Source organism: Malania oleifera, chromosome 10, assembly GCF_029873635.1.
Source record: "Malania oleifera isolate guangnan ecotype guangnan chromosome 10, ASM2987363v1, whole genome shotgun sequence".
In the NCBI taxonomy this organism is placed as follows: Eukaryota; Viridiplantae; Streptophyta; class Magnoliopsida; order Santalales; family Ximeniaceae; genus Malania; species Malania oleifera.
In genome coordinates this window covers 14,084,253-14,108,630 of record NC_080426.1, presented here as the reverse complement: position 1 = coordinate 14,108,630, position 24,378 = coordinate 14,084,253, and the positions used below count along the sequence as shown (strand labels likewise).

Genomic DNA, 24,378 nt, shown 5'->3' with positions numbered 1-24,378 from the left:
GTTTGGGGTGTGAGTTCTGATATTTCTCATGGTCAGTATCGCTATTTTGTGACGTTTATTGATGATTATAGTCGATTCACTTGGATATATTTTCTTTACTCTAAAGCTTACGTGTTTTCTGTCTTTCAAAAATTTGTTGCATTTTTCGAGACACAGTTCAGTACTTGTATCAAAACTTTACGCTCCGTCTCAAGGGGGGCGCACATGTCTCATTCTTTTCAGAATTTTCTTCAGTAAAAGGGGATCATTTCCCAGCGTTCTTGTCCTTATAACCCTCAACAAAATGAAGTCCCTGGGCATAAGAATCATCATCTCTTAGATGTCCTTCGTACTTTGTTGATTGATTCTTTTGTACCTTTTAAGTTCTAGGTAAAAGCTTTTTCTACTGCTGTCTATTTGATCAATCAGTTGCCTACTGCCACTTTAAATTATGATTCTCCCTATTTCGATTATTTGGCATATCTCCCGTGTATCAATCCTTTCATACTTTTGGGTGTGTTTGTTTTGTTCATCTACCACCTATTGAGCGTCACAAGCTTGCTGCCCAGTTAGTCACGTGTGCTTTTATGGGATATAGCCCTACTCATAAAGGATTTGCTTGTTATGATGCTCGTGCAAACAAATTCCGGATTTCTTGGAATGTGATTTTTTTCGAAAATCAATATTTCTTTCAGTCTCAGGTTATTTCTGATACTCCTATTATTCTTTTTTCCGCTTTTGATGATGTGTCTTCTTCTATTGAGCGATTTAAACCAAGTGTGGTGTATCATCGACGTCCTCCTCCTTCTTCAACACCCCTTTAGACACTAATCCGTCATATGATTCTGCGGTTCTTCGACGCTCCACCTGGGTTACACATCCACCGGATAGGTATGGTTTTCCTCATACCTCGCTTACTGCCACTCTTGACACTATTTTTGTTCCTCACTCATATGCCCAGGCAGCCACCCAAGCATGTTGGCAGCAGGCCATGCAAGAAGAAATCCAAGCTCTTCAAGATAATCACATTTGGGATTTTGTGATGTGACTTGTCTCTCTAGTGTCAAACCTATTGGTTGTAAATGGGTGTACTTTGTAAACGTTTGGTCTGATGGGTCACTGGAAAGATATAAGGCTCGTCTCGTGGCTCTTGGGAACCGGCAGGAGTATGGTATTGATTATGAAGAGACCTTTTCACTTGTTGCCAAAATGACTACTATGCGGATTATCTTGGCTCTTGCTGCGTCACAGGGGTGGTTTTTCCAGCAGATGGATTTGAAGAATGCTTTTCTACATGGGGATTTGAAGGAAGAAATCTATGTCTCCACCTCTTGGCATGTTTGCTACACCTTCCTCAGAGGTTTGTCGGCTTCGTCGATCCTTGTACGGACTGAAACAGGCTCCACGTGCATGGTTTGATAGATTTCGCTCTACCCTGCTTGCTTTTCATTTTACTCAGAGTCAATTTGATTCTTCTCTTTTTCTTCGCAAGACTTCTGGAGGAATTGTATTGCTTTTGGTATATGTTGATGACATTGTAATTACTAGCTCCGTAACTGAGTTAATTAAGCAATTAGAACAGCATCTCAAGGCCTCTTTTCACATGAAAGATCTTGGTCTCCTGTAGTACTTTCTTGGACTTGAGGTGCAGCTTATTCCGACTGGTATGTTGTTACACCAGCACAAATACACGCAGGAAGTGATTTCATTGACTGGTCTCTAATCGGGTAATTCTGTTCTTAATCCCTTGGAGGTAAATCTTAAGCTTCGTCAAGAGTAAGGCGAGTTTCTATCAAATCCATCTTTGTATCGGCAACTTGTTGGGAGTTTGAACTACTTAATGATTACTCGTCTTGATATTTCTTTTGCTGTGCAGCAAGTCAGTCAATTTATGCAGGCTCCCCGACATCTTCATTTAGCTGTTGTCCGCTGCATTATCCGATATCTTAAGGGCACCTCACACACTTGTTGTTCTTTCCTAAGGAATCTTCCTTTCAGCTGGTGGGGTATAGTGATGTTGATTGGGTCGGATGTGCGGATACTCGTCGCTTTGTTACTGGCTGGTGCATGTTCTTTGGCAATGCAATCATTTCTTGGAAGAGTAAGAAGCAAGACAGAGTTTCCACATCCTCCACTGAGTCTGAGTATCGTGCTATGTCTTCCGCATGTTCTGAGATCACATGGCTTCGTGGGTTATTGGGTGAACTTGGTTTTTCTCAGCTTCATTCCACTTCTCTTGATGCTGATAATACTAGTGCTATTCTGATCGCCGCTAATCCTTTCTTCCATGAGCGTACGAAACATATCAAAGTCGATTGCCATTCCATACGTGAATCCTTTGTCAAATGAGTGATTACTCTTCCTCACATTTCCATCGAACGTCAAACTGCGACATATTCACAAAACTCTTTCTCGGCACTGGCATCATTTCTTGGTTGACAAATTGATGCTTCTTGATTTACCAGCATCAATTTGAGGGGGGATGTTAACGGAGATAATTCAGGCAATTAGGCTGTAAATAGTGGGCTGTAAATAATGCTGGTTAGGCTGTAATTATTATGCTTAAAATCTGGCAGCATTGAAGTGCTGAAAATCAGGCAATTAGGCTGTAAATAATGCTGAAAATATGGCAGTATTTTAGTGCTGAAAATCAGGCAACAACTATGTAAATCTCTTCTATATAGTGAAATCAAAACTGATGGAAAGGGTATTTAGACCAAAATTAACAAGAGTGACTCTAATCTTGATATAAGAGATCTCTCCCTAGTGCACCTTTGAGATATCTTAAAATGTGAATTACTGCCTCTCAGTGACTTGTTCTTGGGGAATCGAGAAACTAACTCACAACAATTGTTGCTAAGGATATATTTGGTTGAGTGACTATGAGATAATTTTGACTTTCCTACATGTCTTCAGCACCGCCCTAGGTTAGGCGACAAATCACCCATATTTGGCACTAACTTAATATTGGGATCCATAGGTGTATCAATAGTTTTGGATCCCAATAGTCTTGTCTCATATAAAATATCAAGAACATACTTCCTCTGTGACAAGATAATTCTCGTAGAAAATCTCGATACTTCTATACCTAAGAAGTACTTCAATGGTTCCAAGCCCTTGGTTTGAAACTTACTTTATAAGAAAAGCTTTAGGTATTGGATGCCTTGATCATTGTCACCAGTGATCTGAATGTCATCTACATACACAATGAGCAAAATCTTGCCAAAAGATGGAGTATGACGATAAAATACAGAATGATCTACTACACACCATCTACTAAATAAGCCAAATCATGCTTTGGAGATTGTTTTAGTCCATATAATAATTTCTTAAGCCAACACACCGAGCTTGACTCCCCCTGAGCAACAAAATCAGATGGTTGCTCCATATGGCCCTTCTTATGAAGATCACTATGTAAGAAAACATTCTTCACATCTAATTGATGTAGAGACCAGTGACAAGTAGTGACTAAAAAGAGATAAACAAGACAAGTTTAGCGACATGAGAGAATATGTTTGAATAATCCAAATCGTACACCTGATTATATCCCCTCAAACGAGCCACAACACCATCAGGATTGACTTTCACATTGTACACCCAACGACAACCAACCATAGGTTTATCAGAAGGAAGAGGTACCAAATCCCAATTATCATTATCATATAGCATGTGCATCTCTTCAACCATTGTAGTCCTCCGTCCATAATGGGTAGGAAATCATAAGAAACCAAATTAAAGATTGGATGTTGGGTACAAATGCGTTTGCCTTTTTGAACAGCAATAGGAGGCTCAACCACCTGGGGAAGAGGATCATCTAACAAGTAACAAGGGTATTGTAGGCGTAGAAGTGGAAGTTGGAGGAAGCTGTCCTACTTTGAGTTGCTGTGTGTACACTTGCAGATTGGGACTATCCAAGCAACGAGGACTCAAATTGGATGAAGATGTAGGAAGACTGGATGGATGAAATAAGTTAGGATTGAGAAGGCTAGGCAAAGGAAGGGACTCATCAAGGTCAACAGAACTCAAGGCATCAGAATAGTATAGTGTAGACTCAAAAAAACAAAGAATTGATATAAAGTGGGGCTATGACATCGATATCATTTTTGAGTATTGGAATAACCTAGAAAAATACATTTTATAGCATGAGGATCCAATTTATCTCTTCTTGGATTTAGCTGATGAATGAAGGACACACGACCGAATATACAAGGAGGAAGGGAGAAAAAAGGAGCCTTAGGGAAGATAATTGAATATGGGATTTTACCCCCAAGGATAGAAGATGGAATTTTATTAATGAGAGCAAGCAGTGAGCACGACATCACTCCAAAAAACTTTGGGGACATTCATTTGCTGCAATGGGGTTCAAGTGGCTTCAAGAATATGTTTGTTGTTCCACTCTGCAACTCCGTTTTGTTGTGGAGTTTGGGCATAAGATGACTGATGGTTCATGCTAGAGTTAGTCATATAGGTAATGAATTGAGTACTAGCATTATCACTACGAAATATCCGGGCTGGCATGTCAAACTGAGTAGTTTAAGAAACAAAGACACAAAAGATATTAAACAACTTAGAATGGTCTTTCATTAAATACAACCGAGTCATTTTGAAGTCATCAACAAATGTAACAAAGTATTGAAACCCTGACTTTGATGTGACACGACAAGGACCTGAAACATCATAATGGACTCGCATAAAAAGGCTAACGACTCTTTTATTGACTTTGGAGGCAAAGGGAACACGATGATGCTTTCCTAATTGACAAGACTCATAGTCAAGGTTAGACACGGAAATCAAAGTAGGAACTAGTTGTTTTAACTTGTCCAATGCTGGATGACCAAGGCGACAATGGATTGATGTGGTGTGGTAGCGGCACTACAAGTAGTAGGAGAAGAGAGTGACTAAGTAGTGAATTCCACTAGCCTCATGTCTTATGCCAATCGTATTCCTTCTCTTGAGATCCTGAAGAAGAACAAAATCAGAAAAGAAGGTTACATATCAATTTAGTGACTTTATATTTTAACTAATAGACATGAGATTAAAGGGGATTTAGAAATGTACAAAACAGAAGAAAAAGAGATGGAGGGAGTAGGATTTATTGTTCCTATTCCCTTAACTGTAATAGTGGACCCATCAGCAAGGGTAACTTGAGGTAGATTTTGAGAATACTGGGGAGAAGAAAATAAGTTGGTGACATTTTTCACATGGTCAATAGTAGTAGGGTTAATAACCTAGGGACTAGTGGGAGAGATGCCAGATGACATACAGATGTTATGATTACTTTTCTAAGAAAAAGATGCAATGTATGATGAAATGCTTGTTGGAATGCCTGATATTGTAGGAACCTTGAATGCCCCTCCTCTGAGATAGTTATAGCATACTGTTCACTTGAACAAGTAATTGGCAAGGGAGGCACACTTTTGGAATTTGGGAACTCCATCCCAACACAGAAACCACCTTGATAGAGCAGCAGATAAAAAATACACAGCAGACAACATGTTTTTTGAATTCATCAACTCCATTCCAACACGCACAACCTTTGACAAATGATGCAAACCACAAGCACACAACGTAAAATAAAAAAAGCACAGCAAATACCATTATTTTAAGCCCAATAAACTCTATAACCATTGACAAACAGCTTCAAGAAGCATCAAACAACAACCATCCCTCGGGTGCGCCACAAATGAGCAATTAAAAAAGGCATGATCTTTGGACCAAAATCTTCACAAATATGTTTATGAAGGGATTTGAGCACTGCTGGATGAATTCATGCCAAAAAACATGCCTGAATTTGACTTTACTCATCGGCATGTGAGGTCGGCCTTGGAAGCCTTTGACCGGCATGTGAGGGCGAGTAGGGAACTGTCTGGAGATGGGATTTCAGTTGGGGGGCAGATCGGCTGTGTCTGTGGGTGACTAGGTGTTGTTTTTGCAAAATCTATGGTAGATTCTATGTTCCTCAACCGGTAGTATCACCCAGGAAATTTCCAACGACTGGTCTGACTTCCAGCAGCTGCTAGCTGTTTTCTAGGGCTATAGTGTTGCTGGAAGTTCTCCTATGATGGAAGCCATGCAGCGGATTTAGTTTTGATGGTGGTTGTGACAAATTAGGGTTTAGGTCTCAAAATCATGCTCTGATACCATGTTGAATAATTGTGTAAAATGGAAGACCTAACATAAATGATAGGTCTCTCCCTCTATTTATAATATATGTCAAGTACAATCCCAATGACCATAATACCCTTACTGACTCACACTGAATAACATAACTCTTTAACACATACTAGTAGTGCTAATGACCAAATAACCATTAAAAATTTTCAAGTGAAGTTTCATGTTAGTCCAGAGAGTAATAGTCTACCTATCAAATTTTCTAAATTTTGCTTGATTGCTTGCCAGTACCATTTAGCATAACCAAATATTATTGTTTCAATAATATGAAAACTTTGGCTATTTGGTAGTTGATAATAGTAAAAGAAATATTCCATGTCAATCATCCAATTTAAGAAGTGAAGAGGACTAAAGTATCGAGATAGGAAGGAAGATAAACGTAATGCTGAAAAGATTCTTGATGATTATTGTAAATGCGCAAAATTACTACTTTGCCCTTAATTATAGAATTGATCAATGTCGAACGTATATGTACATACAACAACAACAACAACAACGAAACCAAGCTTTAAGTCCCACTAGGTGGGGTTGGCTACATGAATCATTTTCCGCCAATTTATTCGATCATGGACCATTTCTTTTGACAAATTTAGGGCTATTAAATACTTTTTCACTATCTCATTTTACGTTATTTTAGGTTTGCCCCTATCCTTTCTATTACCCCCCATAGTAACTAACTCACTCTTCCCCACTGGCGCACTATGTGACCTACGTTGCAAGTGCCCAAAATAAGTCGTCCCTCCCTTATCTTATCTTCTATAGGAGCTACACCTAACTTATCGCGAATATGTTCATTCCTTAATTTATCTTTCAGAGTACCACTTATCCATCTAACATTCTCATCTCGGCAACTTTTACTTTTTGGATATTTTGTTTCTTCTTCGCCCAACATTCTGATCCATATAACATAGTTGGTCTTATAGCCGTCCTATAAAACTTCCCTTTTAATTTTAAGGGTATTCTACGATCAACTAAGCACACTTAAAGCTCTTCTCCATTGTACCTATGAGTGTAAATAACCCTAATATCCTAGGAAGCCCCTTGAGGAATCCTGCTTAGCAATCTAGGCTACGGGGGCCTTCACTCTAGTTCACCACTTGGTTGTTATGGAGCAAGCCGGTGTCAAATTTCTAACCTGCTTTAACTCTATGCATCACATCATCTTCAATTTCTCCTTCAGCTTGCATAATAGATCCAAGGTATCGAAATCTACAAGTGTTATTTATTTCTTCATCATCAAGTTTAACTTTGTCTCCAATATTCCTCCTACCATTATTGAAATTACATTTCATATATTCTGTCTTATTTCTACTTGTCCTAAAGCCTCTAGATTCCAAAGCTTCTCTCTATAATTCTAACTTAGCCTCTATTCCGCCCCTAGTTTCATTAATCAATACAATATCATCTGCAAACAACATACACCATGGAATCTCATTTTGAATGTTCTTAGTTAGTTGGTCCATCACTAAAGCAAAAAGATAAGGGCTAAAAGCAGATCCTTGATGTACACCTATAGTGATTGGAAATTCTTTAGTTTCTCCATTTATAGTCCTTACACTAGTCATTACTCCATTGTTCATATCCTTAATGACATTAGTGTACCTACTACATACACCTTTTTTTTTCTTCCTAAAACCCACAATAGAACTTTCCTAAGTACCCTATCATATGCTTTCTCTAAGTCAATAAATACCATATGTAAGTCCCTCTTCTTTTCCCTAAGCTTTTTCATAAATCTTCTTAAAAGATATATAACTTCTGTGGTAGATCTCCCAGGCATAAAACCAAATTGATTTTCAGAGACCTTCGTTTCTAGCCTTAATTTTTGTTCAACTACCTTTTCCCACAGTTTCATCATATGACTCATAAGTTTAATTCCACGATAGTTATTATAACTTTGAACATCTCTTCTAATTTTGTATATAGGTATTAAAGTGCTTTTCCTCCATTCATCTAGCATTTTCTTATTTTTTATAATTGTCTTAAATAAATTAGTTAACCATATAATTCTGTTATCACCTAAGCATTTCTAAACTTCAATTTGGATGTTATCCGGTCCTAACTCTCTTTTTTAGTGCAAACTTAACTTCATTAACTCTAATTTTGTGAATAAATCTTATATTTTTAGTTTTTTTCTCATTTGTCAATTCTAAGTTTGAGCCTTTTATTTGTTTTCATTAAACAACTTACTAAAGTAACTTTGTCATCTATCTTTTATGCCTTCGTCCTTAATCAAGACAATATCATGCTCACTTTTTATACATTTTACATTTCCTAAGTCCTTACTTTTCCTTTCTTTAGCTTTAGCAAGTTTAAATATCTCTTTCCCTTTTTTTTTGGTATCTAATCTATCATACAAACTATTAAATGATTTGTGTTTAGTTTAACTAATGGCCTTTTTTTGCATCTTTTCTCGTCTCTTTATACTTTTCAAAGTTATCAATGTTTCTACATTTTTGCTACGTTTTATACCAAATTCTTTGTCTTTACGACTTTTTGGATATCTTTATCCCACCACCAACTTTCTTTGCTATTTGAGAATCTTCCCCTTGATTCACCTAAAATATCTTTTGCTATCTTTTTAATAGAGCTAGCTAATCTACTCCAAAGAGTATTTGTATCTATCCCATCCTCTATAGTTCAATCCCCATATTTAATAATTTTATCTTTAAATTTTATTATATTTTCTCCCTTTAGGTTCCACCACCTAGTTCTCTTACACTAGTATATTTTATCCTTTTTCTTCCATTTTTTAATACATATATCTAACACTAAGACTCTATGTTGTGGGGTCTTGAAAGAAGAAAAGATTGGAAAAAAATATTTCTTTCATAATTTTGTTCCTTCGTACAATCCAATATATAATACAATAACCTATTCTAATCAAGGAAATAATTTCCTATTAAATGAAATCAAATCCCCCATAATTACTCACTAATTACTCACTTTCCTAATTTGTTTTATTTACAAAGATATTCTAGGTTGACATTTTAACACTCTCCCTCAAGTTGGATCATAAATATTAATCATCTCCAACTTGTTAATAAGATCTTCAAAACTCTGTCGTCCCAAGCCTTTAGTGAGAATATCTGCAGTTTGTTCCTTGGTTGGTACATAAGTCATACATATAACTCCTTCTTCAATTTTTTCCTTGATGAAGTGTCTGTCTACCTCCACATGTTTAGTCCTGTCATGTTGGACTGGATTAAGAGAGATGCTAATAGCTGCCTTATTGTCACTGTAGAGTTTGATAGGAAGGTTCACCGGTACCCGTAATTCCTCCAATAGTTTTCGTAACCACAATCCTTCACAAATCCCTTGAGCAATTGCCCTAAATTCAGCTTCAGCACTACTACGAGCCACCACATTCTGTTTTTTGCTTCTCCAAGTCACGAGATTTCCCCAAACGAATGTACAATATCCTGTGGTGGACCTTCTATCTTCCACTGATCCTGCCCAATCTGCATTTGTAAAGATCTCTATTTCCTTGCTCTCACATTTCTTGAAGAAGAGTCCTCTTCCTGGGGATCCCTTGAGGTATCTAAGGATCTTGTATACAGCATTGAAGTGAACTTCCTTTGGTGAGTGCATGTGTTGGCTTACTACACTAACTGCAAATGCAATATCTGGTCGAGTATGTGATAGGTAGATCAGTTTGCCAACCAATCTCTGATACCTCTCTTTTTCTACTGGTTTTCCACAATCTTCAACCCTCTTTATTGTTTCTATCGGGGTTTCGCTGGGTTTACACCCTAGCATGCCAGTTTCAACTAGGAGGTCAGTAACATACTTTCGCTGCGAAACACTAATCCCCTTTTTTGTTCTTGCCACTTCCATTCCCAGGAAATACCGCATCTGTCCCAAGTCTTTAACTTCAAATTTAGTAGCCAGAACCTTCTTCAATCTCTCCATTTCTACAGTATCATCACCAGTAAGAATTATATCATCAACATACACTATTAGAATTGTTTTCTTACCTCCTTCAGACTGTTGGAAGAATAGTGTATGGTCTGATTGCCCTTGTCGATACCCTTGATTCTTGAGTACCTTTGCGAATCTGTCGAACCACGCTCTTGGAGATTGTTTGAGGCCATATAACGATTTTTTTAGTTTACACACTTTGTTTTCTTCACCTGTTCTACTGAATCCTGGTGGTATAGTCATGTAAACTTCCTCTTCTAATTCTCCATTTAAGAAAGCATTTTTGATATCAAGCTGTTGTAGTGGCCAATCTAAATTGGCTGCCAGGGATAAGAGAACCCGAAATGTATTTAAGTTTGCCACTGGTGCAAATGTCTCAGTATAGTCAATGCCGTAGGTCTGTGTAAAGCCTTTTGCAACAAGTTTGGCTTTATATCTTTCAACTGTTCCATCAGATTTACATTTCACTGTGAAAACCCATTTACAACCTACTGGCTTCTTCCCTTTCGGTAGATTTGTCAACTTCCAAGTTCCATTTTTTTCTAAGGCTCGCATTTCTTCCAAGACTGCCTCTCTCCATTCTGGTATTTCTAGAGCTTCCTGAATGTTTTTTGGTACTTTCGTCCTGTCCAGATTAGAGACAAATGCACGATATCCTGTAGACAAGCTTTTATAAGACATGTATTTCGACAAAGGATATTGAGTACATGACCTGGTTTGTTTTCTGATTGCAATAGGTAGATTGATATCATCAGGTGCAGGATTGTCAGAAGAAGACTCAATTACCAGATCATGATTATTCGGAGCCATCACCGGGTCCAACGATCTTGGTGCTTCAGATATGAGGTTCTCCTTCTCCTTTGTTTTCGGCTTTCTTGAGTAAACCAGTATGTCTGCGTTGTTTTGTTCTCCTGCATCTCCCCCTGAGCGTAAGTGTTCAGTTGTGTTTGGCAGACCAGGAAGTACTGTAATGGAAGACTCAATAGGCGGGTCAATAGACGGGTCAGAGAATGAAGTAACTGGAGTAATTGCAGATTCAGATTCAATAGTAAAAGGATCAAAGAACCGATCTTCACTCCTCCATTTCTCCCCCTGAAGAGAGGGCTTTGAGAAATAAGGAGTGGTTTCAAAAAAGGTAACATCAAGACTAACGAACAGTCGTTTTGAGATCGGGTCATAGCATTTGTAGCTTTTTTGGGTAGGTGAATAACCAATGAAAACACATTTAATGGCACGAGGATCCAATTTATCGCGGTGGTGTGCATGGACATGGACAAATGCAGTACAGCCAAAAATTTTCAGTGGGAGACTGGAAGGGAGACGAGAGTTAGGAAAGTTTTCCTGAAATTTCTGTAGAGGAGTGACAAATGAGAGTACTCGACTTGGCATTTGATTAATGAGATGTGTGGCTGTTAAGATGACATCGCCCCAAAAATAATGTTTCATGTGGGTGGTAAACATTAAAGCCCGGGCGACTTCAAGTATATGTCTATTTTTTCATTCAGCAACCCCATTTTGTTGAGGGGTATCTACACAAGAACTTTGATGAACAATCCCATGATCTCGAAGATAAGTTCCCAGGATGGTATTGAAATATTCCGTACCATTATCAGTACGTAGGATTTGAATATGAGTCTGGAACTGTGTATGAATCATGGTATGAAAATTGATAAAAATGGAACGGACTTCAGTTTTGTCTTTCAGTAAGTAGACCCAACAAAACGAGTATGATCATCGATAAAGGTCACAAACCATTTTGTATTGGTGCGATTTAGGGAACGTGAGGGACCCCATACATCACTCTGAAATATTGCAAATGGGCGAGATGGTTTGTATATGGATGATGGAAACGAAGTACGACGATGTTTAGCAAGCTCACATACTTCACATTGAAACTCAAAAGCCATTTTATAACAAAGAGAAGGAAACAAACGTTTTAAATACTGAAAATTGGGATGACCCATCCGTGAATGCCATAACAAAGGTTCACTATTTTTAGAAGTAGATGCAGAATCACAAATTGCAGTATTACATAATTCACTCAAACTTGCCTCCTCAAAGTAGTAGAGTCCCTCATACGCTTTAGCAGTGCCAATCGTCTTCCCCGATGATAGGTCCTGAAAAACACAATGGGAGGAAACAAATTTAGCGAAACAATTTGAGTCTTTTGTTAACTGACTGATAGATAACAAATTGCAGGATAACTTGGGGACATGTAAGACTGATTGTAAAGTTAAGGAATCAGATATGCGAATACTTCCTTTTCCAGCAACTGGTGAGAGAGATCCATCTGCAATTTTTACCTTCAAATTCCCGGCATATGGGGAATAGGATGAAAAATATTGATATGACCCAGTCATATGATCGGACGCACCTGAATCAATTATCTAAGGGCATTTGTAACAAGATGTGGTTTTTAAAGCCGTCAGATGATTACCTTGATGAGCCAGAGAACCAGAGGAAGACTGACCCGAGGTTTGCATTGATGAAAACATCTTATATAACTGATCCAACTGTTCAGGACTAAATACACTGCTGGATGGGGTATCATTGTTCTCTCCTTGTGATCTTTCATTTGACCCGCCAGTGTTGGCCTGGTACCCACGATTTTTGTGGTATTGTCTCGGTTTCCAGTTTGCCGGTTTTCCATGAATCTCCCAGCAGGTATTTTTTGAATGACCTGTTTTTCGACAATGTTCACACCACATTTTACCTCTTTGTGGCTGTTGACTAGGTCCTCCTGGGCCTTTTAATGTAAGGGCTGATGCGTCCGGCCCGGTGTGCGGCCCATCTAATTTTTGGGCAGATCCACGTGCAGCCGGGTCCAGCCCAGCGGAATCATTTTGGGGTCACAACATTACCCGTCTCCTATTCTCCTCACGCCTGACCTCTGCGAAAACTTGTCGGGTTGAAGGGAGAGGGCGCCGGCCAAGGATCCGTCCCCTCACATCGTCGAGCTCTCGATTCAGGCCGGCAAGAAACTCGAAGACCCTCTCGTTTCGAGCCTCCTTCGGTCTCGAGTGCTATCGCCGGAGCACTCCCACTCTTCGTCAATGCTCAGATCGAGCTCCTGCCAGAGATGACTCATCTCCATGAAATACTCGGTAACCCCTCTCTCGCCTTGCCTCATCTGCCACAATCGTGTCTTGATGTCGAAGATTTGAGAGTAACTTTCGCCATCGGAGTACGTCTCACGTACGGCTTCCCAGACCTCCTTCGCCGTCGGCAAAAACAAATAAATTTTTCCGATTGATGGTTGCATTGAATTGACGAGCCAAGCAGTGACCATGGAATTTTCGGACCTCCATCTTTGCAAGGCGATGGCGTCGGATGGATCTGGTTTCCTTCGCTCACCGGTAAGGTAACCAAGTTTTCCTTTTCCCTCAATTACTAGTTTAATGGATTGAGCCCATTCACGGAAATTTTTTCCGTTTAATTTTTCCAGTGAGAATGGAAAAATTGTGTTATCATTCGTACTCCCACCGGATGTAACCTCTGAATCACCGGTGATGTTTGCAGAGGAGATAGAGTCTCTGCTGTTAGCCATTGTTTTAGCTGGGTTTAAGAAACCTTGGCTCTGATACCATAAAAGAAGAAAAGATTGGAAAAAAATATTTCTTTCATAATTTTGTTCCTTCGTACAATCCAATATATAATACAATAACCTATTCTAATCAAGGAAATAATTTCCTATTAAATGAAATCAAATCCCCCATAATTACTCACTAATTACTCACTTTCCTAATTTGTTTTATTTACAAAGATATTCTAGGTTGACATTTTAACAGGTCTCTACCAATCCCGGTCTTGGGATGTTCTAGGGAGTTTAGACGTGGTGGCTTGAGTTAGGGTTCTCTAAGTGGGTTCTTACCCCTTACTCCTTTTCTTAAGTTGCTCAATTGTTCGTGTCAATAGTAACACGTGTTTCCTTTCTTTCTTCTCTTTCGAACCATTAGTTATTTTCATTAATTGATATGCAATGTGTCAATCTATTATTGGAAGATGAGGGACCTTGTAGCATTTTGTCTCCCCTTTATAAATACCCCTGATTATTCATGAGGGGACTTTTTTCGGCTTTAGAGATTGGAACCATCTCTCTCTCTCTCCCTCTCTCTCTCCCTCCACTTTGGATTTCCACTAGTTCAAGGAACTCCTATATCCATCAGAATTCCTTCATCCACCACAATCCGTGCTTGAGCTTCTCGGGAATTGCCTAACTCTCCTCTCTAGGCTCTCTCCAGTACGCTTGTTACTTTGCACAACAAAGCTCTCCTTCCTTCTCAAGAACCACCTAACTGTAACAATCCTTATAATATCAATCTTGGGATCTACAAAGGTGATCATCAAGACAATAATTACCCTTGATTAATCACATATATAAAGAAATTAAAGGACATTTGTAATTTTTTTGGGGGATCAAGGAGATTCAAAGAACTAAGACCCAAAACAAGCAAGGAACAGACACTTGTTTCTTGGGGGAAACTAGAACTTGAACAGGACTCCATGCATAGATTTATGTGACTCATCAATTGGATAAAAATAATAAACTTGATTTCAGGTATGAAGGCTACCTCTTCTAGTTAATGTAGTCAAATGTAATTGTTGTTCCTACTGACGCAAAGTCCTCAAAGATTTTGAGAATACCAAGAAATTTTGATTTTGTTTTTCTTCCCCCATGTTGGTTGGTTTGGACTAGTCCAGACTGTCAAACTAGCCAGTTCATTGTTTGTTGTTGGACCAGCAGTTTAGAAGTGTTATGGATTTGGATAAGGTCACTCGGATCTGAAATGCAGATCTAAGTTGATCTGGGGGAGGGGGAATGAAGGGGAACTAGGGTTTCATTTCAAACACCAACTATTTGCAGGTGGCATGGTGGCGGTGAAGAGAAAGGATTTAGAGTGATGACCAGATTATAGTGAGAACGAGTGATTGAAGACTCCAGGAGGAAAGGTGACTGTGTGATGATGGCAAGGATGGGTGATGATGAGGTGGTGATGAGGCATGGAAGCCTATTCGGTCAATGGTGTTGAAGACTCAAAGAGGAAAGGTGATGGTGTGATGATGGCAAGGCGGGGTGATGATGAGGCATGGAGGCTGATTGGCGATGGTGGCATCATCAAATAGTGACAATGGTGGCATCATCAACTGGAAGTAGCTACTCAAAGTCAGTCAACAAAGATGAGGTGGTGGTGATGTTGAAGCAACATAGTAATCCAAAGGCTGTGATGGAGGAAGGTGCTCATGGCGGCAGAAGAGTGCAGCAACAAATATTTGAATGATGACAATATGGAACAAATGATGGTGATTGTAGAGTGACACTACAATGGCTTAAATAGCAACGATGGTGCTAGGACCTCGGGAGTTCTCATGGCCAGATTTGACATCCATGGGTGAATGCCAACTTGACCCAAAAGCTTGAGCCTATTGGGTCTTGGGCCCAATCATGTATATAAGTACTTATCATCCACTATATTTGTCTAATGTGGGACAGATTCACAAGTGGAATTCTCAACAATCTCCCATTCACCCGTGAGTTCCAACCACTCCCCTCTAAACAAAAGTCATTACTTGTCATGCAACCAACTAGGAGCCATTGCTCAACCATGGGAGTCCACTCATCTATGGGATTAGCATCCATATAATCCCCTAGTCCTCTTTTACGGGATAAACATCCGTATTGATATAACCTAAAAGAGACCTTGGCATTAAACTTGCCATTAACTAATGCAAGACCAAAAAAATGACAAGACATCAAGGGATTATGGGAAGAAGGTAATGTTCGTTAATTAAAGCAAGAGGTTAGCACACCAATCTTTACTCTCTGGGTATCTATCTGAAATGTAACACTTGTGATCCATTAGTAGGGAAATCAATAGGGAGGTCTCTTGAATGCCTACAAAAAAGGACCCCCTAAGAAAGGTAAAATGTCTCATCTTATCTCATTCTCATCCATACTTTTACTAGTGCAAACATACAATCCTTCTAGGTTCCCTAACTTAGGCATCAGAGTGATCCCCCGGAGTACACCCTGAGTCCTCAAAGCTGTTTTTCTTTTATTTTTGGCAGGTGATCAAAGTTGTGATTGATCCAAATTCTCATGAAAAATTTTTGGCAGCAACACGTATGAACACATGCACGAACACTTGAGCCCAATTCGAACCATCGACTCTGATGCCACTTGTTAGGACTGAGGGAGTTCTCATGGGCAAGCTTGATATCCGTGGGTGAGCACCAATTTGACCTAAAAAGTTTAAGCCTATTGGATCTTGGACCCAACCATGTTTGTAAGCACTCGTCATCCACTATATTTTTACAATGTTTGACAAATTCATAAGTGAAATTCTTAACAGATGGACTATTGCTTGGGGAGGACAGCATGAAATTTTTTTTGGCAGCATCGAAATTTTCCTTTCCTTCTTAATTCAATGGGAATGTTGGGTATATATCTAGGTTGAAGGAAATTTGAAACTCTGGTTAAAGTTATATCCTTAGTCTTGTCGTGATTGTGAATGGATTGAAGGTGTATCTAGGGATAAATTGGGTTTGAGGGATTAAGATAGGATGATGCCAGTGATTTAAAGGCCGCAAAGATAGATTTTAGTTGAGAAGGGGTTTGATGTGGCAGAATTGAAGGGGTTTGGTAGAGGTGGAATTTCCAAAGGAAGAGAAAAAAAATGATTGCTTCATGTAGTTTCGCTCTGATCCCGGGGAGATTTAGGAGAAATAAGGAGAGGAGGCAAGAATTGAGGGAGAATGGGTGCGAGGACTGAGGAGGAGAAGAGATTAGTAGGCAGGTTTTTAATAATTCAGTCAAAGTTATTTCAGTATTGCATTATCTTATATTTATAGGCAACAATAAACCCTAAGAACAAAATGATCACAAATTAGAAAATAACCAAATTATCAAAACAAACCCAATCCAGTAAAATTGAATCTTAAAATATGAATCTTCCGCTAATGTGATCGTCCAACTCCTTTTCATTCCTCATCATGTCTGATAGAAGCTAAATTTAAATGTTGACCCATCCATACAGGCCAGGCCTCCATTTAAACTTCTGATTGAAGCTCAATTAAACCCAATCAATGCCTTGGCCTTTGAAGTTGATTTCTCAAACTAGTCAAAAGTCAAGGGGGTCATTGCATGAATGGAAATCTATCCTTGTCATCATCATTTACTAGTGCTGTTGCTGCTGCAGGAACGTGCTTCCCTGCATATTTCTCCCTAGATGTTGATTACCTCCCCAGCTCTTCTTCTCTCATTCTTGACGATATCCACATATCATTGTGTTTGCCAAGGCTAAAGTATTAATCCCTCATTCCTGACCGAACTTACCAAACCGAATTTCCTCTCTGCTTTGCTTTTTAACTTGGCCTACCTCAAGAAAAGCTGAGGCTCATTTTTATTCCCTATTCTGGAACTAACCCTGAGGCATGAACTAAAAAATCAGCTCCACCCGTTTACCCATACCCATCTAGCGCAAGTAAAGTGTCAGCCCACCCAACAAAAAGTCATACTGATCAAGGCTTAGTTTGATCCTGTTTTCTGGAGACATGTCGTACAGAATTTTACAAAGAGGTTAGACAATAGTGTTTTCTCTAGTCCACGCATATTGGATATTCAAAGAAGGACGTAATTTACTTTAGTGTATGGACACAATCTAAAGGGCTTAAAGGAGTAGGGATTATTAGTCATATGGAAGGGAAAAAACGAGAAGTTTGAGGTAATGATAAGAGAGCTAGTGTTACACCCGAGCTGTGACCAGCTGGGATAGAAGACAAGCTCAAGAAAAATTGATGGAAGTGCCAATATTGGAATCTGCGTTGAAGGAGAAAACTGATGGTGACAAAGCCATTTCAAGAAGGCACTACTCATTGAGTTTAAAATCGAAGACATGAATGAGATCTCGTGTGTGGGATTCATTTTTCCCAAAAAACTCTTACTACATAAAATTCAATTTAGTTTGAATATGTGAATTGTCTGCTTCGTTCTTCAATTCTTTCAAAATTTAAAATTCAAATACAAATTTTTTCTAACCAAGGATAATGATTTTATGATGATACTAGTTCAGCTCAAAGGCCCAGGATCAAGAATTGTGCAAAATATTTGAAATTTAGAATTTTTATTGGAAGTTATTATAGTTTTATTCTTTTGGATTTTATGATGTAAGGTATCTATTATTTTAGAGTATTATTCACTTTAGGAAACTGGTATCTAGGATTTTGCTCAAATCCTAAGTACCTTGACCTTATCAATATCTAGTTGTGAGAGATTTATTTGGGGTTGAATTATATGTATGAGTTTTTATGGTTTAATCCCTCGAGTGTCTTGGACATAAGGTTCTCCATCAAACTTAACTGGTTGACACAATTGGGGGTAGCTTCCCCCGCCTCTCTCTCTCTCTCTCTTTTACACACACACACACACACATTAATCATGCATTTCATGATTAAAGAAACTTAATCCTATGATTCTTCTCACTGAATACTTGTTTATGGCAGGAAGTTCACTCCCCTTTTCCATTTATTCGTATTCCAAAAGTCTTTCATCATTTAAGCTGTAAAAGAGTGCTCACCATGGAGTGGATCGTCGGCAAGAATCCAAGTGATTTACTTTTTGTATCTACAGGAAGTTTTGTAAATCATGGCTCTTTGTTATCAAAAAGCCAGCAACTTGATGCTAAGGGATGTCTTCTTGATCTGGTATGTATTCAAGGATCGCAGTTATTTTTTACTTTGTGAAAAGCTTTAATTTGGGTTGTGTATGAAGCCTATATTAATGTTGAAAGTGTTTGGATTTCAATTGAGATTTTAAAAGCTTTGTAAGTTTAAGATCCTTAGGAGTAATGGAACCTGTGCGTGGGGGGGGGGGGGGGGGGGGGGGAGGGGTGGGTGGGTTATGGCCTGAATGATCAATATAGTGAGAGAAAGCACGGCAAGCAAATATTGATACAAGCTATTGATATAGAAGAGAATGGAGAAGCTGGATTTTGCGTATGAAAAACACAAAATATTGATTTAAAGCTTAGTTGAGACCATATTGAGAATGCAATTTCTATATTAGGGCTTAATCCAAAGAATTGAGCATTATGAAAATAGCGAGAATAATAATATGCTTGGGAGTGTTAGAAAATCATTGTCTTCAATTATTCTAGGTTAGCAAAGGCGTGGAAGCTTCACTGATTCAACTGCTTGAAACTGGCTTGCTACATGCTGATCCACATCCTGGAAACTTGCGTTACACAGATGCAGGGGAAATAGGGTATTTGCCTTGCCTTCTTTTTCTTCTTCTTCTTCTGGTAAATTCTGTTTACCATTAGTTTATAAATATGCTGGTTGGTTTATTGCATTTATAGCTAACTTTTTTAAACCTCTTTTTTGTGATTTCCTTGCTAGGTTTCTGGATTTTGGTCTTGTCTGTCGAATGGAAAAGAAACATCAATTTGCAATGCTTGCATCCATAGTGCATATAGTGAATGGGGATTGGGCCTCTCTTGTTCGTGCTTTGTCTGAAATGGATGTTGTAAGGCCAGGGACTAATATTCGGCGTGTTACCATGGTATCGATTCTGTATTATTTTTGTTTTTCATGTTACCGAGTGATGAGTCTATTAAGAGTGGGAAGTGAGTTACACTCTACTTCATGTTAAGTAGTTTATGCTTGTGTTGGGTTAAGGCAAGTATGTCTGATCTAATTTTCTCATGGACCGCAGCCTGTTAAATTCCTCTGTTTATGCTAAAATGGAGCTCAATTACTGTTTCAGGAACTTGAAGATGCCTTGGGGGAGGTAGAGTTTAAGGATGGAATCCCCGATGTCAAGTTCAGCAGGGTGAGAATTGTGTCATAATGAAACTATTGTTGAGGACAGGGAACTTACTGGGATTTTGTCTTGTTACATTCAAGCATTAATTTTGCATGAATTAATGAGGATTTCCACGTTGGAGGCTCCACCCAAGGAAAGATTTTGTATCAGAATGTGTTTGACTACATGATTGTAGTCATTAAAATAACATTGTTTTGGATTATATACTTATAATATACTCTCTTTTAAAATATGGAAAGAAACCACAAGTTCTAACCAAATGAAAATAAATTTATGGGTTTCTGATTGTCCATTGATCTCCCACCTGTCACCAATTGTGGTTCAAATTTTATGTGCAACAACTGTTGCTATGGAATACCTTGATACCAGACGCAAAATGCCAGCTTTCATATGTTTTACCTTTCTTTCCCTCATAATTCTGGTAATTATGATTCTAAAAAATCCACTCTTCTGGTTTTATTTGACATATGGATAAGATTTAGATTGTAATCAATGCATTTTCGTTTCGCTTTCTTTAAATTTATATTCGGAATGTGACATCTCTCCAGCCATACATTCGTAATTGGCTGATATTACTGCATTTCCCTTTCCTGAAGGTACTTGGAAAAATCTGGTCTGTAGCCTTCAAACATCATTTCCGCATGCCTGCATATTATACACTAGTCTTGCGTTCTCTTGCATCATTGGAAGGTATTTTATGCCATCCTCCTAATTGTTATAATTGGTTTTTATCTTTAATATTTGCTGGGATTCATAATCATGTATTGTCAACTGTTGTCTTTTATGCTTTTCCCTCTGTTTAGTTACTCTCATGAAGTGGCACTTCCCTGATTATTATTAGTTTTTTTTTCTCTGTTCCTTTTTTGGGTGTGCATTTTAGACTAATATTGTGTAATCTAAGTTAATTCCAAAGCTCTGTGGTGTTAGACTTATGGGGGGGGGGGGGGTTATAGTGTAATTGAGGAATAGTATCTATGTAGTGCTTGACCCAACTGTCTTTTATGCAGCATGAATAGTTCCATCAGTGATGGAAGAGTGTGGGTTTGCTGAGGAAGATACTCAGAGGAGGGTTTTATTGGGCAGTGGAGGAGTTTAAATGCTAGTTGGTGCAGCGGGAGCTCGTGAAACAACCTCTAAGGGAGGATTGGTAGTGAGAGCTTAATCAATTTTATGTTTTGTTGGGCTAATGGTTATACAGATTGATGATGGATAAGGAAGATCTTTGGAGAGTGGTTTAAGTAGCAAAGCATGGGATATATTATAATGCATGGATTACAGATGGGATCCTTTTCATCTGGTGGGGTTGTGGAAAAACTTTAGGAAAGGGTGGAATGCCTTTTCTTTCTTTTTTTTAAACAAGTTAGTTGCAGTGGGCAATAGAGAGTTGGTTTTCTTGGCATGATTGCTAGTGAAGATTATCTGTTAAAGAGGCTGTTTCCTGAGCTGTTTACTTTGGGAAGAGGGAAAGGATGCTTTTTGAGTTCACGTTTCATGTTTGCATGTTTCAGAGAGAGGCATGATGCAGTATGTTCCTTTTTCTGAGTAGGGCTTGAGACTGATAGCTGGAAAATTTCTGTAAGTTTTTTGAATGCTTGTGTGGTAAAATTCTAACATTGAATAGGGAAGCTGAAATAAAGTGAGAAATTTTATGAGGTTAAATTTTTCCTTTGGATCATTGACAAAAGATGTTGTTCATTGGAAGGCCATTTGCAAGACAAATGCTTTTACTAAAATGTGTGTTTGTGTGTGTTTTTTGTTCGGTAGCTTGGGAAGCTGGTTAGGAATGATTTGGACAATTCATAATTTGCTGGAGGCATTATGATGGTGAATAGATGTTTTCTATGCAAGAGGGAGAATGAGACTGTTCATCGTTGTTTCTTCTGTGCAAATGGTAAAGAAACCTCTGGGACAGTGCTTTGGTCACGTTGAGGGTTCAATGGGGGGCAGCAGGTTCTGTTTTGGGCAAATTGTGCATTTGGAGGGTCTTCTGGACATATAAAGAAAGAAAGGAGACTGCTGAACTAATTCCTTTATCTATTTTCTGGATGATTTGGATAGAGAAACTGACAAACCATAGAGCTTTTGAAGGGGCAGAGACAACTCTTAATAGACGCCTTGTATTTTTGGTTTGAAGGGCAGGATTTCATCAATGTACTGGTTGCCATTGATTTTGGGAAAAAAAAAAGGTTAGATCTTAGGTTTACTCTGCAGAATTGTTTGTTAGGATCAGTCTAGTTTTCCGGAATCCTGCCTTGCTCTAATATTAATGTTAATATATTAATTGGACTGCTTAACAACCCAATAAAGAATCATCAACTAAAAATTCCTTGCTTGATGCTGATTGAATAGGATCGCTGCATCATGCCATTAGAGCTGGCTGGGGAGGTATCTCAAAAGTAAACAATTTTCCTAGAATAACTAAATTCAGCTGTAACAGTTGTTTTAATGTTGTTATGCTATTTGAACTAACAGGAACTGTACGCTAAAACTGTTAGATACAGTAATTTTACGACTTCAAGGATGTTATCAGGCTTTAAGGACATTAGAACAAATGACTTTGCTTTGCTTCTTTATTATAACTGAGGCTAATATTTGTTAACAGAGATAATTCAGGCAATTAGGATGTAAATAATGCTGAAAATCTGGCAGCATTTAAGTACTGAAAAGCAGGCAATTAGGATGTAAATAATGCTGAAAATCTGGCAGCATTTAAGTACTGAAAAGCAGGCAGTTAGGTTGTAAATAATGCTGATTAGGCTGTAAATAATGCTGAAAATCTGGCAGCATTTAAGTGCTGAAAACCAGGCAACAACTATGTAAATCTCTTCTATATAATGAAAGCAAACCTGATGGAAAGGGCATTCAGACCAAAATTAACATGGTATCAGAGCCCCTCTTCTGATTCCGTTGTTTTGGTCTTAATCACTCGGTGCGATTCTCATCGCTGTTTTTTTTTTCTTTCTTTTCCTTTCTCTCAGTTTCAGCAAGTTCTTTCTTGCTTTTCGTGGGCGTCTGCCTTCTCTGTGGTGTCCACTTTGGTGGTTTTGAGTTTTGTTTGGGGCTGCTGGAATTTTTTTAGTTGCGCATGCTATCCTTCGTTGCAGGCTACTCATCTCGGTGTTTTTTCTCGTGGTGGTTGCGCATCTTTGTGGCTGTTGGCAGTTTCTGTGGTGGTCAGCAGCTTCGACTCCTCCTGGTGTGATCGACGAAGGTGCTGTGTTTCTTCCTCTGCTGCGTAGTTTTTCACACAGGGCAGTGCCTTTCATCATGTGTATTGAAAATACTATTGTTCGATTTACCGGAAAGAATTTCTCTACTTGGAAATTCCAATTTAAAATGTTCTTGAAAGGGAATGATTTATCAAATCATATTGATAGTTTTGCTCAAGTTCCTATTGATGAAAAGGAATTTGCACAATGGGAGGTCAAGGATACTAAGGTGATCTCTTGGCTTTTGGGGACGATTGAGAACCTTGTGACCAATCTTCGCTGTTTTACTACGGCTCAAGCTATGTGGGATTATCTCCACAGTATTTACCACCAAGATCACAGTGCTCGGAAGTTCCAATTAGAGTTGGAAATTAGTAATTACAGTTAAGGTAATTTACCTACTGAACAATTTTATTTTGGTTTTATTAATCTTTGGAGTGAGTATTCTGCTATTGTTCATTCTAAGGTTCCTCCCAGGGCACTCGCGGCTCTTCAAGTGGTTCATGCTGAGAGTCAACACAATCAGTTTTTGATGAAACTCTGACCTGAATTTGAGTTTGTTCGAGCCTGTTTATTGAACCATAATCCGGTTCCTTATTTGGATATTTGTTTGGGAGATTTATTGCGTGAAGAACAGCGGTGTCCCCTCAGATGGGTATGACTTATAAGAAGGTATTTTCTGAGGCTGTGAATGTAGCATATGTAGCACAAGGGAGAGGGAGGAACAAGTTGCAGAGTTTCAATTGCAAGGAGTTTGGTCATATTGCTCGTAACTGTCCTAAGAAAGTTTGTAACTACTGCAAGAAAGAAGGCCATATCATCAAAGATTGTCAAGTGTGGCCTCAAAATCGCCAATCCCAAGCTTTTCAAGCTGCTGTTCAGTCCTCTTCTTCTTCTTCTGCACCACCCATTGTAAGCTCTGATTCGTCTGTTCTCACACTAGCAATGGTCCAACAGATGATTGTATTTGCTTTTACGGCCTTAGGCCTGCAAGGTACGACTACTAACTCAACTTCTTGGATTGTTGATTCAGGCGCTTCTAATCATATGACTGGTAATATGACGGGTCTCCATGGTGTTCGTAAGTATATAGGCACACAAAATATTCAGATTGTTGATGATAGTACTCTTCCAATTACTGCTGTTGGTAATTTCGGCTCTTCATTTCGTGACGTTTTTGTCTCTCTTGGAATGTCTACCAATTTGATTTATGTTGGACAATTGGTAGATAATAACTGCGATGTTCATTTTTCTCGTGGTGGTTGTCTTGTGCAGAAT

General features: G+C 38.7%; 1 protein-coding gene across 3 annotated transcripts in view; it reads left to right on the top strand.

Annotated features, from left to right (window-relative positions):
• LOC131165632 (uncharacterized) overlaps positions 1–24,378 on the top strand; it is a 55,727-nt gene that overhangs the window by 23,845 nt on the left and 7,504 nt on the right. For all 3 annotated transcript variants that reach the window (XM_058123578.1, XM_058123579.1, XM_058123581.1), the window contains exons 8-12: positions 18,571–18,771; positions 19,224–19,330; positions 19,465–19,627; positions 19,832–19,897; positions 20,488–20,581. In XM_058123578.1, coding sequence (XP_057979561.1) covers positions 18,571–18,771; positions 19,224–19,330; positions 19,465–19,627; positions 19,832–19,897; positions 20,488–20,581 — 631 coding nt within the window. The remainder of the gene's footprint in view (positions 1–18,570; positions 18,772–19,223; positions 19,331–19,464; positions 19,628–19,831; positions 19,898–20,487; positions 20,582–24,378) is intronic.